Source organism: Sus scrofa, chromosome 1 (assembly GCF_054392235.1).
Source record: "Sus scrofa isolate SSC_HxYL_T2T_F1_AM1 chromosome 1, Sscrofa_HxYL_maternal_Yorkshire_Landrace_v2.0, whole genome shotgun sequence".
NCBI classification, from domain to species: Eukaryota; Metazoa; Chordata; class Mammalia; order Artiodactyla; family Suidae; genus Sus; species Sus scrofa.
This window is the reverse complement of record NC_139383.1, coordinates 100184579-100199668: the sequence shown is the minus strand read 5'-3', so window position 1 is coordinate 100199668 and position 15090 is coordinate 100184579. Positions and strand designations below refer to the sequence as shown.

The following is a 15090-nucleotide window of genomic DNA, read 5'->3' as shown; positions in this document are numbered from 1 at the left end:
TTTTACTTGGTGTGAAGTGCCGATATTATAATAGGATTCATAATGATTCCCTAGTGTACATCAGAAAATGATATTTAAATATTATGTTGAGCATGAATGGTAGGAAATTAAGAATAAAACATTGACATTCCTTTGGTGGCTCAGCAGGTTAAGAACACAACATAGTGTCTGTGAGGATCAGGTTTGAACCCTTGCCTCGCTTAGTGGGTTAAGGGTCTGGTGTTGCCGTGGCTGTGGAGTAGACCTGTAGCCACCGCTCTAATTCAAACCCTGGCCCAGAACTTCCATATGCTATAGGTGTGTCCATTAAAAGAAGAAAAAAAAAGTATAATGAAAAAAATCGAATAGTTACCTACCTGTTTAATTTATATGTTTGTCAATATTTAGGCTCCATATTACACACATTTCTTAATTAAATACCAGATTTCAGATATGATACATTTGCTGTTTTTTTTTTCCTCATATTACTCAATGCTCATATAGACCTAAGGGATAATTTACAATTAAAGATGCAAAGAATTATATGAAATAATTGGATTGTGTTCATGATCTGCTAATGATGGTGAAATAGCCCTGAGGTCCAATTAGCCACAGTTTAGAAACTTCACAGCATTTGCCTTCGAGAAGAATATATGATAGCACTTTTAAGACTCAAGAGAAAGGATTTATGCAAAGGCCTCATCAAAGACACTTAGTGTAACTGTGCTAGTTGGCATTTTTAATCTTACAACCTCTTTCTTTGTGACCTAACAGCTGCCAGGTGCCCTTTCCATGGAGCTATGTCAGACAAATTCATAGGTGAGGTTTTTTTTCCAGCAAATCATATTCATAAACACTTGGGTTTCAATGGATCTTACAAATTTATATAATTGCTTCTCATCCTCACCAATCTGTGCTTTAAATCCCTTATCCAGCATGCAAAACATGAAGATGGACTCAAGTACATTATTATGAATTTAGGAGTAAAATCATTTGGAGTAATTTTCTCAGTGATAAATATTTGCTGTTAGAAAAAAATAAAGTGAGATTTAAATTATGTAGAATGATTATGCAATTCAAATTTGCATCCAAAATTATCTCCAATTTACATTATAACTGAAGAATATTCCTAGATGTTGCACACATTTTTGAAAAACACTTCTTTTTCAAAGTACACATTGATCAAGGAAATGTACTCTATTTTAATAATCCATTTCTCCAACATTAAACACCATGTCTTTCTAAATTTTCCATAGCTCTTAACAATTGTATCAACACATACATATACATAGTGATTTATATATTTACATATTGTATTGATACACACATATATAAAATTAATATATATATAATGATTTTTCCCCTTTAGAAATATTTTCCTTTAGTTTTTTTCCCTAGAAAGAATATTGTTGAAAAAAAGAAACAGCGATTTTTACTTCTTTTTTTAGCTAGAAAGAATATTGTAGAGACAAAAAAGAAAAGAAGCAATGATTTTTATTTCTTCACAGTTATTTATAAATCACTTTCAGTAATTATATCTAATTCTCATTTTATTAACAGAATACACTTCTCTGAAATATTGGGGGAGTCCATCTCAGAATAAAGGAATGTATTAAAGTTGCTGCACTTTGTTTTCATGTATGTATAAAATTTCATCTCAGAAAAATGAAAAAATAAAGATCTTCAATTATCTTTGAAAGAAAAAAATACATGCTTTTTTCAGGAATACATTGATTATATTCATATTTTTCTTCCCTTCTCATTGGGAAATCCATATCCTCCAAATTTCGCAATCTATTTTTAGCACAGTAGCCTGTAACCAGGAAAGATTGAGGAAGGATGCTGTGAGAAGATGGGAGAAGAAGGCATGAGAATGCATATATAAGAAATATAAAGGAGTGGGAAGGTCATTTATATCACGGATAGATGACTTTCTGTTATTTGGTAATGAAATTTCATGGAATTAAGGGCATTTAACAGGGAGATGCTTCATGGCTTTTTGTGAACATATTCATATACATAGGTAGCATCCAGTAAATATTTGTATGATGAGTGAGCTTTTAGTAGGTATTTACAGTAATTAAAAGGCTTTAGATGTGTTTGTGTATGCATGTACATGTATATATATATATAGTGCAATACCTATGATACTTAGTAATCTATTTCTTTTTGCTTTTCACGTTAAATTTCTATTTTTAAAACTTTGAAAATAAGGATTTCCTTGCTTGATAGATCCTTACATATTGAACACCTATGCAAGAGTTTTGTTTTGTTTTTATCCTAATCTACGGAAGCAGTAAGTTTACTGAATATGACAATGTTATGTTTTGTGTTGCACAGAATTAAAAAAATATATTGATTACTAAATATAGTATCTTGTTAGTAAAAACATCCAGTAAGAGTCCTCTCAAGAGTCAACTAGTATATTCACACTCACCATATAATATGGGTCAGAAAAAACTGGAATGCCTCTTCCTTTCAAATATTTATTTCCATTTTTCGTAATATAGAGAGGAATGCTAAACAGAACAGAAGGATGGAAACACTTGAATTCCTCCTAAGTATATGATCTGGAGAAGCATGCATGTTCTCACCCATAGAGAATGGCAGTTCATAAGCATTTATTTAATATCTAACAAGTTTCAGACACTGTAGACATTAGGCCAGGCACTATGGTAATTGAGGAAACCGTTGAATAGCATATGAGTTTTGGTAGGTACCAAGGAGGGTGTTGCCAACAACATATACATCTCCCTAACCTGGCTGTTTATGGCAGATAATTATTGACAATGTCTTTCTTTCCACATTTTAGAGTGGAGGATTCAGTTGTCGATTTTCATGGATGAGAGAATAACTCTTACCTGTATGAGGGCCTCTCAGCTTACACTATATATCTGAGAATTAAAGTGTGTAACTTAACAATCTCAGAAAAGGGCTCAGAAACATGAGACACTGAAGTGACATACAACATCACTTGGAGATGGAACCAAGAGGAAAACCCAGATCTCTCAAAGATAGCACAGTGTTTTCTCAGTAAATTACACATCTGCTGTTTCCCTATAGATGTTTCACAGGTGACAGGTACTAGGTGTCTGAAGATGTAAAAGTCATCATGGAAAAATCAATAAACAATTAAAATAAGAACTGGGACAAGATGGCCAACCACATGCTCCTGACTGACAGTGACTATTTTATTTCTCAAAAATTGAGACTATGATTAGTTCCTGATTAATAGGTATCATTCTTTATTTTTTGTAGATAATTCAGGTCTCAGGAAGGTGTTCCTTTGCTGAATGGATCTCCCCATGCCTCCCAACAATGTGACTGAATTAGTTCTCTTAGGACTCACACAGAATCCACACTTGAGTAAAATACTCTACATGGTCTTTTTGTTCATATACCTGGTTACCCTACTGTCAAATCTGTTCATTGTCATTATCATTTCCCTCAGCCCCACACGTTCAACTCCCATGTACTTCTTTCTCACTTACATGTCGTTCATCGATGCCTCCTTATCCTCTGTCACTACCCCCAAAGTTACCATTGACCTTCTCTATCAAAGGACAACCATCTCCTGGGGTGGCTGCCTGACTCAGCTGTTTTTAGAACATTTCCTGGGAGGATCAGAAATCATCATTCTCATTGCCATGTCTTGCGACCGCTATGTGGCTATCTGCAAGCCTCTGCGCTACGCAACCACCATGCGACATGGGTTCTGCCAGCTCCTGGTGGGGATGGCCTGGGTTGGAGGGATACTCCATGCCATTGTGCAGATTCACTTAGTCCTTGACTTGCCCTTCTGTGGTCCCAAAGTCATTGACCATGTCATGTGTGATTTCTTCTCACTGTTGGAACTTGCCTGCACTGACACCTACTGGAGTGGAATAGCGGTATCAGCTAACAGTGGGGGCATGTGCTTGGTCTTTTTTTTCATGCTAATCATCTCCTACATGGTCATTCTGAACTCTCTGAAATCCCATGGCTCCGAAGGAAGACACAAAGCCCTCTCTACCTATGGCTCCCACTTTACAGTAATGGTACTCTTTTTCATCCCTTGTGTATTCAGCTACGTACGTCCCGTGGCTACATATCCTGTGGACAAGTTGGTGAGTTTGTTCTATGGAAGCTTCCCTCCCATGTTAAATCCTATCATTTATACAGTGAGAAACACAGAGGTGAAAAATGCCATGAAGATTCTTTTGAAGAGGAGAGTAACTTGGGGTGTGCATGATGCCTAGAAATTGATAAAATGCACAGGGAGTTGCAAAATGTAAAGGAAAACTGAGAAATCTTGTAGATTATTGACACAAAAAAGGCCAATTCTAATATTTGTTGATTATTTAATTGTCTAGGCCTTTATTAGGCATTTTGATAACATTTAATATTTTTAGTAAGCCTTTAATGTACATGTTCATCACTTCAGAATTGACAATGGGAAAAAAACCTACATAACCCTAGTTTAATGAGTAGAGAGTATGTTTGATTTCAGAGTCTTACATGACTTTACTAAAGTCTTTATTTGTGTTACTCAGATGGAATTTGCTTTTCCCAAGCACCTTGGTCTCAGAACTTCTTCCATTTTTGCTAAGCCTGTATTAAAGCAAAGATGGGATAGCTGTTCTCAGTAGCTGCCTAGGAAAGGAACAGTTGCAAGAAGGAATCATAGCAGATTTTTTCTAATGTGATTTTACAAAAAGCAAAAACAGAGCCCTTCATGAAAGAATAATTCATAATCCATTTTTATACTTAGCATAAAATATAAGCCAGAAAATTTTAAAATTCCTCTAAATTTGCTCTATATACCTAAATACCCTATGGCTCAGAGCTTTGAATATAAAAGAAATGTTTTCATTTTCCATACCATGACGTGAGTCATTTGAAACAAGATTAGGTATCTTTTATCAAAGTTGAACATTAATGACATATGAGTAGTATCTAAAGCGATTGCTTTATATGTCTGATACATATATTTACATTACATTAATACTGTATTGGAGTTCCCATCATGGTGCAGTGGTTAATGAATTGGACTAGGAACCATGATTGCATGTTTGATCCCTGGCCTCGCTCAGTGGGTTAAGGATCTGGTATTGCCCATGAGGTGTGGTGTAGGTCGCAGACGCGGCTCAGATCCTGAATTGCTGTGGCTCTGGCATAAGCCAGTGGCTACAGCTCCAATTAGACCCCTAGACTGGGAACCTCCATATGCTGCAGGAGTGGCCCTAGAAAATGCAAAAAGACCAAAAAAATTAATTAATTAATTAATACTGTATTGACTATAAGGCATAATCCCATCACTTGATTTACACTATGAAAACCTCTAGTTCCATTGCAAGTGTCTCCATTTTACAAAAGAGCAAAGTAAAGCCTAACATGTGTTACTAATTTGCTTCCCTTTCACATTGCCCATGCTTCCTCCATAAGTTATGCTAGGAAATGGTACACTGGAATGCAGCTTCCTTTCAAAGCTTTAACCATAAGCTTCTAATCCAAGTCTTTAAAACTCAAACCTAAGAATTCCCCATTGTGGTGCAGCAGAAATGAATCTGACTAGGAACCATGAGGTCATGGGTTCTATCCCTGGCCTCGCTCAGTGGGTTAAGGAACCAGAGTGGCTGTGAGCTCTGGTATAGGTTGCAGGTGAAACTCGGATCTGGTATTGCTATGGCTGTGGCATAGGCCGGCGGCAACAGCTCCAATCAGACCCTTAGCCTGGGAACCTCCATATGCAACAGGTATGGCCCTAGAAAGACAAAAACAAAACAGAAATGAAAAAAAAAACCCTCAAACCTACTTTCTTTCCAATGAAGTGTGGTTATCTGTTAAGTCTATAAACAGCAAAGCCATCTGCAGTCATAATAATTAATTCACTTTGAAATTCAAGGAGGTATCATCCATAAGATATAGACTTTCTCACATGTAGCAGTATATTTCATCACTGTAGTTATTTTTCTCTCTTTGAACATTCAAGCTATGCCATTTCACTTTCACAAAAGACCATCACTGGAATGGTAACAGGTTTCTTTGTGTCTGTGGGTGTGCAAAAGCAAATACCCCCTCCAGATTTCTTTCACATAAGTGAAAAAATGCTCTAACATTGACCTTCATAAAATCAAAATGGCTGAGTTGAAGCTTCAGAAAGTGGGAGATACTTGCAATGTGCTTCTCACTATCTGGAGAATACCAGGAAATTCCATATTATTACATCTCTGTTCATCCAAGCCTCTCTGCCTCCAGCACTCAAATTCACCTTGCTTCTCACAAAATCACTTTCTCCAAGTCAGTGGTTAACCTGAGCTCTTACTTCCATCATCTGACCACATATTAATGCCCCAGAATGGTACTGGGGAGAATGTTTACTAAGTTGTGCATGGCGTGCTCCAAGGAGGCAAGAATATACAATAGAGAAAAGAGAGTCTCTTCAACAAGTAGTGCTAGTATCAACCAAAAAATTGTATGACCTAAACTTTGAGAGTTATGCTTTATTTGGTGGGTATTCTGAGAACTCAAGCATGTGAGAGTGCATCTCAGATAAAGCAGTGCATCTGTGATGAAGAGGCAAGGGGAGGAGCCAAGATATATGGGAGGTTTTGCAACAAAAGATCAGGAAGTCAGGACACCAAGATTACTATTAATAAAGGAAAACTTCATAAATCAAGTTAAGAACTTAGAGCTTTTCCATGTATAGGAATATACAGGGCTATGGTATCCCTGAGATCATTTCTTGGATAGGTACCTCAGCTCTCTGGGTCAGTGTCCTGTGCTTTCTCATCCTCAGTCTCCTCAGGGGGCATTCTCTGGGATCTCTGCAGCAGGTGGCTGCTAAATGGCCGGTACTGCTTGTTTCCATCCTGAGTTCCCTCAAGGCTTACCTTCAAAGTGGCTGTAATGTGGTGGTTTGATGGCTGCCACATCCTTTGTTTACTCACATGGCCTGCAACATTTTCGTTCACAATCCCTCCTTTTGCTCCAAAAAATTCAACCAATATCTGAACAATTTATGTCCTATGTCCCTAGGAATTTCATCCCAGATCAGGTGAGATCTGTTGATGTGCCACTCTTGGTGATAATTTATGGATTAGGCCCCATTGAGAAGTTAAAATTCTCAGGAACCTCTGTCTTACCACACTAATATGATCCAGGAAATATTTTCCTTTCTTATTCCCTCTCATAGCTAGAATCACACTATTAGAATTATTCTATGTCATAAATATGGTCTATTTATTCATGATGTTCAGACATGTTCAGTTTTATTGGGGTCTTGGATGCACATTGGTTTATGTAAAAGAAAACATCTTATAAAACAGATAGGGTATATGTCACACAGCTGCTAACATTGGCAATGTCATAGCACATAGCAACAGGGAGATACAAAGCAAAACAATTTGAAAAAACTAGAATTAAAAATGTACTGAATTTTAATCTGGTTGCAATAAACCAACAAATCCACAGAAGACCTATCATTCTAGAATGATCAGCTAGAGTGAATAGGATGGTTCATCTTTGTTCACATAGGTATAATTTATCAGTCTGTTGGGGGGAATACACAAAAGGAAACCTTTCCTGGAAAACAAAGAACAAAGTCCAGTGTATTTCCAAAAAATATCATAAAGTTATAAATGATATTTATGACTTCCTTCAGTTCCCTGATTTAAGGAATGTTGATCTGGATGAACTCTTCAGGTTTTCCATTAGAGTTTTGCCATTTGTTACTCAGTTCAGCGATGTTCTCTAAATGAAGGCCACCAGAACCTTGAATTTGTCAAAATGTTCCTTTTATGAATTTTCTTATAGATCTTCATTTTAAGAAAGATTTAATGTAAAGATTGCCCATAAAGGACAAAACATAAAATGGCATTGTTAAATATTTGAATACAACATAATTGGCAAGATAAAGGGAGATTTCTGTGATATACAACATTGTAAGAGAGTAACAAGAATTATAACTTGTCAGGGCATGTCAAATTTTAGGAATTTCATATACATGTTGGACTATCTATAATAAACACATTTATCTATACACTATAATTGAGTTTATCTCCAATCACTTGACAATGTTTCTCATGCAATTTAACAAAGCAAAATTCAAAATGAACAAGGTCAAATGTCACTGTGAAACAATACTTATTTATTCAACCAAAATCCCAAGAATAAAATAAAAAAGCAGGAATTCCCATTGTGGCACAGCAGAAACAAATCCGACTAGGAACCACGAGGTTGAGAGTTCAATCCCTGGCCTCGCTCACTTGGTTAAGTATCCAGTGTTGCCATGAACTCTGGTGTAGGTCAAAGATGCAGTTCAGATATGGCGTTGCTAAGGCTGTGGTGTAGGCCAGCAGCTGTAGCTCAGATTAGACCCCTAGCCTGGGAACCTCCATATGCTGCGGGTGCAGCCCTATAATGACAAAATAAATAAATAAATAAATAAATAATAAAATAAAAAAGCAAATACAAATCATTTAAAGGCACAGAAATTCACATGATATCAATGGCAGTGCTCAAAGAAAACTTTGTTCTCTTAATACAGCTAGAAAATTAAATCTAGTCTTGTGTTAGCTTCTTTTTTAAATTTTTTAAATTTGTAATGGTGGGGTAATCCATGCGATAAGTTTTACAGTGTTGTTGGTATTCAGTATGTTCATCCTGTGTGCTTGAGGACTCAAAGCTTTGCAGGGAGGAAAGCGTCCTCTCTACCTGTAGCTCACTCATTACAGTTTTACCTTATTCTTTGTGCCTGTAATTTTGTGTATTTGTGAGCAATAGCTACTTTCCCATGGAGAAAGCCATAGCAGTATTCACTATTATTCTTGCTCCCATGAAAAACCCTGTTCCTTATACAGTAAAAATACAGAGGTCTGCAATGCAACTAGGATGTTACTAAACAGGAAAGAAGTACAGACAATAAATGACCAAAAATGAAAATTTTGTTTCTATCTTGATCTTTACATTTTCTTATTTTATTACTCAAAATTTCTTCCTTACATCTCACTTGATTCTAAAAACACCTAAAAGATATCATGATTATTCCTGTCCCACGCATGAACAACATGCAGTTCCAAGAAGTTAAATAACCCACCCAATATCAGGGACAGGGCTAGTATTCAGATGTCCATTCTTCTGAAACCAAATTTGATTCTCTTTCAATAGTTTCAATGCTGTCAGAGAATAGACCATTCCCTCAGAACCTCTCTTATTTTGTAGTAATGGAAAATTTTACTTTACTTCCCTTTATGGGTCAGTGTGTTACAGACCAGACTAGGATACATGAGTTTGTAGGGTCCATCCCTGGCTTTGCTCAGTGGATTAAGTATCTAGCATTACCATGAATGGTATGTAGGTCATTGATGTGGCTCTGATCCTGCCTTGCTGTGGCTGTGGTATAGGCTGGCAGCTGCTGCTCAAATTTGACCCCTATCCTATGAACTTATATATGCTGCAGATTCAGCCCTGAAAACAAAAACAAACTAAACAATTATTTCTACTTATGTAATTATATACTGTGCTTACATATAAAATAAGTGGGTTCTCAGAAAGCTCTAGGGACTACTGCCACCTAGGATTCTGTGCAATATGAAATAGAAAGAAGACACTTGCCAGTACTCTCTTGACACATAACTGATACAACTATGCTAAGGTTATTGGAGTTCTGATTCTGTGGGATGAGTTGTCAATGATTATAAAATTTAATGGCGCACTATTTAAGCTGAAGTGAAAATTTTGAGGTGTTCTGTAATGGTTACAACATTATAAAGTTAAGATGTTGTGTTCTTAATTTACAGAAAAAAAATGAGTATCAGAAAGTTTAATTAGATCATAGGACCTGTAAGTCAATTTGAGCCTAAATACTCTTCCTCTATATCCTGTGATCCTTACATTGCACATAATGATTTGGTGTTTTTAATTGATTATATTTTGTTATATAAATATATTTTTGATTATATGCCATAGGCAGTGAACTTCTTGTTTGTTTGGTTATTTTTTTTTTACCTTTTATTTTTTTTCTACTGTACAGCATGGTGACCCAGTTACACATACATGTAAACACTTTTATCTCACATTATCCTGTTCCATCCTAAGTGACTAGACAGAGTTCCCAGTGCTACACAGCAGGATATCATTGCTGATCCATTCTGAAGGCAATAGCCTGCATCTATTAGATTAACAGTTATTAGTAGCAATTATGTTTGGGTGCTTTTCAAAAACATGCGGTAAAACATATCAGTAAAATAATACTACTATTAGACATTTGGCTTTCCACTTAGTTCCTTGAATCTGGAATCCTCTTAGAAAACTGAGGAGAGGAGTTATAAGGAATATGTATATTAAAAAAAAACCAAAAAACAGGAATCATTACTCCACAGTGGACCAAATAAAGAATTTCTCAAATGAACAAGTACCTAACTTATAAAGATTTTTTTTGTGAATTAATTGTGGCTCTTTTCATAAATGAAGTCTGCTTCTAAAATAAAAATGAGTACAAATGTGTCTATATATCATAGATGTGTTCAAGTTTCCTCTTTTGACATGAAGATGCAGCTCCCATTTCCTGGCCTCTATATGCTGTATTGAAGAAATCAATGGACTCTGGATGGAGCAATGTTTAGCAAGCATAAGGTGGTTAGGAGAACATGATGAAAAACAGTAGCTTCAGGATCAGGAGACAGGGAACTTATTTCACACTATGCCATCACCTCCTGTTTTAACCTTAAACAAGTCGCCCTGTTTCTACAAGTAATTTACTTAGGTAAATTAGAAGGAGTCGCTAAGTTCTGAGATTTTTCACAGGCCATTGTGTTTATTGGGATAAATATTGTTCTATTTTCTTTTATTTCAATAATGAGCAAAATTTGAAGAGTTCTGAGACCTCATTCCACCCCTCCTTCCTGGTAAACAGTTTAGGGGATGTCCTAATGGGATGAAAGACTTTTAGAATGGATTAAAACAGTATGAGCTCAGCACTTGAGCACTTTGTTATTATGAGATTGATTATCTACCTATTGAGAAATGTATGAAACTAAGAACAATGTAGGAGGTACCTGATTTTTGAGAATTAGTCTCTAAACCTACCAAATATCATACCTTACCTCAATTAGTTTCTGATAAACAGTTCTGTGAGCCATATACAATTTCTCCTGCTTTCTTTCTGGTTTACCCTTCAAGTTTGAGATCCTGTGTTGCCGTCTCTTTAAGGTTATAAACCACTCTATCCCTGGATTTATATTCTGGAAACACTCTTTTCTGGTATTAGCCCAGGAGCTCCTCTTGTGAAAATTTCCACACTAGCCAGTTCATGTAAATGAGTCCTTACACAAAGTTGCCATAGCAGCTGGAATGTGCTCAAAAAGATGGTCTTCTCACAGCGGACCTGAGCTATATCTTCGTTTACAGGAAGGAGTAATGAACAATTTGTGTGGCAGGATGATAAGTTTTCACTTCATACTAATGCAAACTTTCAGAGTTAATGACTTTTATTTCAGAAATAATCACATTTTGGGTGGATTTACATATAAGCTTCACCCACTCTCTTTCCTATCAGCTTTCACCTGCAAGCATTGGTCAAGAAACCAGCCATTTTCAAAAACATAGTATTCCATTACACTTTATATCTACCAATAAATACCAAAGGAAAGGTAGAGTAACCATCCCCTCCAATTCACAGAAACAGTTGGTTTTATTCTTTGTCCCAACATTTGGAAGTAACTGGCCTGATAAAATAATGGAGTGGCTCTTTGAAAATGTAGTCATGGGAGTTTGCGTGGTGGCACAGTCGTTAATGAATCTGAATAGGAACCGTGATGTTGCGGGTTTGATCCCTGGTCTTGCTCAATGGGTTGAGGATCCAGCATTGCTGTGAGCTGTGGTGTAGGTCGCAGACACAGCTCAGATCCATCATTGCTGTGGCTCTGGCCTAGGCCGGCGGCTATGGCTGCAATTAGACCCCTAGCCTGGGAATCCCCATATTCCATGGGAGCAGCCCTAGAAAAGTCAAAAAGCCAGAAAAACAACCAACCAACCAAACAAACAAACAAAAAAACATAGTCATGGTTGACGAGGTGTCCTCTAGGTGCACAACATTCCTTTAAAAGAGCAGCCAATACATTGCTCTATCTTCTCTTCATTAAGAATGTGCATACTTATACGGCCCCTGTGGTGGCCAGGAATACAAGTTTTCCAAAGGTCCAAGTATAGAGACTCTCCTTGTCTAAAGGCATTAACTCATGATTTCTGAAATATATTTCTCCATGTGTGTCACGGCCATGCTTCCAAAAGTCTGCCCACAACTAATAACTGAATGAGGATACCAATGAATATCATCCTGTTAGACACAGGACTCCCTCACATAGTCTTTTGTTATTACATGAAATGTTTTTCCAGATTTTACTTCCCTACCTATGACCTTGTACTCAGCATATTTGGAAGTCTGTGTGTCCGAGGGTGGAATGTGTTCCCAAGGCAACCCTCTCAGTGTTCCGAGCAGTTGGAATCCAGGACTGCACCCTGGCCACGTTGTGGATGGATCTGACTCGGGTCATTCTACTGGGCACAGAAATTGATCCTAATCACCGGAGAGAAGTGAGTGGGATGACAAAATATGGTCAAGAAGAATTCTGTTTGGAACTCAGGGGATTTAGCAGTCTATTTTTGGACACACTGGATGTAATTTTCAGATTAATGTGCATCATTGTCTGTGTTATCAGCCTTCATAGCTCTGAGGGGAGGTCCTACATTTTGGGGGAAATTCTTGCTGAAATTTCATTTTCTGCCACTGTTTATTTCATTACTGCATATACAGACAGAAACAAGGACACATTATGTTTTATTGACATAAATCACATTAACATTGCATCATTTTTAAAAATCAAAATTATATGCAACTCATATTCCTCTTTTGTCTGCCCCCTACACAAATTTTTCTCTTTTGATTAGTGTGTACTTACCAAATTTTATTTTCTGAATGAGTTCCACCTTCCTAGAGTTTTCATTATTTTTATTATAATAATTGTGTTTTGGTGCTCAGAATATCACAAGTTGAAAGTAGACACTCCTATAGATTCACTCATTTAAATTAAAAGAGGAGCCTGGGGAAAATAAAAAAAATATATTAAAAAAAAATTAAAACTTATCAGACACAACTTAGAATAGATTTACAAGGAGATCCTGCTGAATAGCATTGAGAACTATGTCTAGATACTCATGTTGCAACAGAAGAAAGGGTGGGGGGAAAATGTAATTGTAATGTATACATGTAAGGATAACCTGACCCCCTTGCTGTACAGTGGGAAAATAAAAAAAAAATTAAAAAAATACAAAAAATTAAAAAAAATACAAAAAAAAATGCAGACACAAAGCCCCCCCCCCAAAAAAAAAGAGAGGAGCCTGGAAACTTATATAGTAATTTTCAAAAATCGTATTTATAGGAAACTGATCAATGTTCCATTAATTGAGTAACATATATAAGAAACATTATGGAAGAGGTTATGCTTCTTGAACTTAGTTTTACTGATTTATTACTGGTTGCCTCTAGGTCTTTATGGTAATACTTCTTGGCAGAAAAAGTACATAGAACATGCTTAAGAAATTCTGTTTAAGGGAATGAAAAGTGATGATTTTAGCTAGTTAATATTCATAACAAAATGCCAAACATTGATTCAGCTTATTTGTTTTTCTATAAGAAAAAACTATTTAAATACTTTTTATGTATATGAGATAACCAGAATTATTCTTATGCTAAACAAGTGGGATGGTCCGTCACTTTATAAAAGAAGAAGAAATATTTTGGTTTTCTTTTTTTTAATATAATGATTTTAATTTTTTTCCATTAACATTTTGAGTTTAAGGTTTGTGTTTGTTTTTAATCTAGTTGAACATGAAATTTAATTGAAAAACCAATGGAGTTCTTCTTGGAATATAATAACCTGATCAATAACTATCTTTTCATCCTCTCAGATGGAAGGAAAGAATGTTCATTTATTCGAAGAGTTTGTTCAGAGCCTCTTTCACATCCTTATTCCTCAGGCTGTAGATCATGGGATTCAACATGGGGACTATCACAGTATAAAATGTGGAAACTATTTTGTCCCTATCTGAAGAATACCTCAATCGTGGATGGGAATAGATATAGAGGATGGAGCCATAGCACAAGGTGACAGAGATGAGTTGGGAGGAGCAGGTGGAGAAGGCTTTGAGGCGGCCCTGGGTGGAGCAGATCCTCAAGATGGTAGTGATGATGAAGAGGTAGGAAGCCAGGATGAGCATGGCAGGGGTGATGACATTGGAGGCCAGGAGGAAGTACATCAAAGCCTGGTAACCTTTCTTCCTGCAACAAGCCAGCTTCACCAGGTAAGCAAATCACAATAGAAGTCATCAATGACATTGTCATTACAGAAATTCATGTTAAAGTTTTTTTGGTGATGATGGAGCAGTTAATAAAGCCACCAAGATATGAGGCTGCAACAAAGAATGCACAGAGCTTTACAGACATGGCCTGAGAATAAAGCAGTGGCTTTGAGATGGGCATGTAGTAGTCACAAGCCATGGCAGCCAACAGGTAACACTCACTGTACCCTAGCCCACCAGAGAAGAAAAATTGGGCTGCACAGCCAGCAAAGGAGATGGTTTTGTCTTCAGAGATACAGGTCACTAGGATCTTTGGGGTATAGACAGAAGAATACCAGAGATCCAGAAAAGACAGATTCCCAATGAAAAAATACATGGGTGTGTGCAGCCTGGAGTTTTACAGATCAACACCATGAGGGTGGTATTTCCTAACACAGTCCCAGAATAGACACCAAGAAAGACAACAAACAGGACCAGCTGCATCACAGGGTCTGTTGTGAAGCCCACCAGGATGAACTCAGTGATCTTGTGATTGTTTTTCTCCATGGTTTTAGGGACTCTGACCTACAAATAGAGAAAATGAATTCAGCTTGAATTACTGTGGTGAATACACATGCTATGTAAATATGCTAAATAAACTGCACCATATCACTTTTTAACCTACAAATCTGTGGTCCAACAGTATAAGTTCTTATTTTAGAAATAGTTTTTATTTTTTAACAAACTACTTAGGCTTTACAGTTATATATTGTTAAATGATACACTGGGTACATT

The 15090-nt window shown here is 36.6% G+C and overlaps 1 protein-coding gene and 1 pseudogene across 1 annotated transcript; one reads left to right on the top strand and one right to left on the bottom strand.

The window, feature by feature from the left end:
* Nucleotides 1-3284: 3284 nt before the first annotated feature.
* Nucleotides 3285-4217, top strand: LOC110258896 (olfactory receptor 4C3D-like). Its single transcript, XM_021082140.2, has one exon. The coding sequence runs from the start codon at nt 3285-3287 to the stop codon at nt 4215-4217; it is 933 nt and encodes a 310-aa protein (XP_020937799.2).
* Nucleotides 4218-13947: 9730 nt separating this feature from the next.
* LOC110258897 (olfactory receptor 9G1-like) lies at nt 13948-14862 on the bottom strand (annotated as a pseudogene).
* Between the last annotated feature and the right edge of the window lie 228 nt (nt 14863-15090).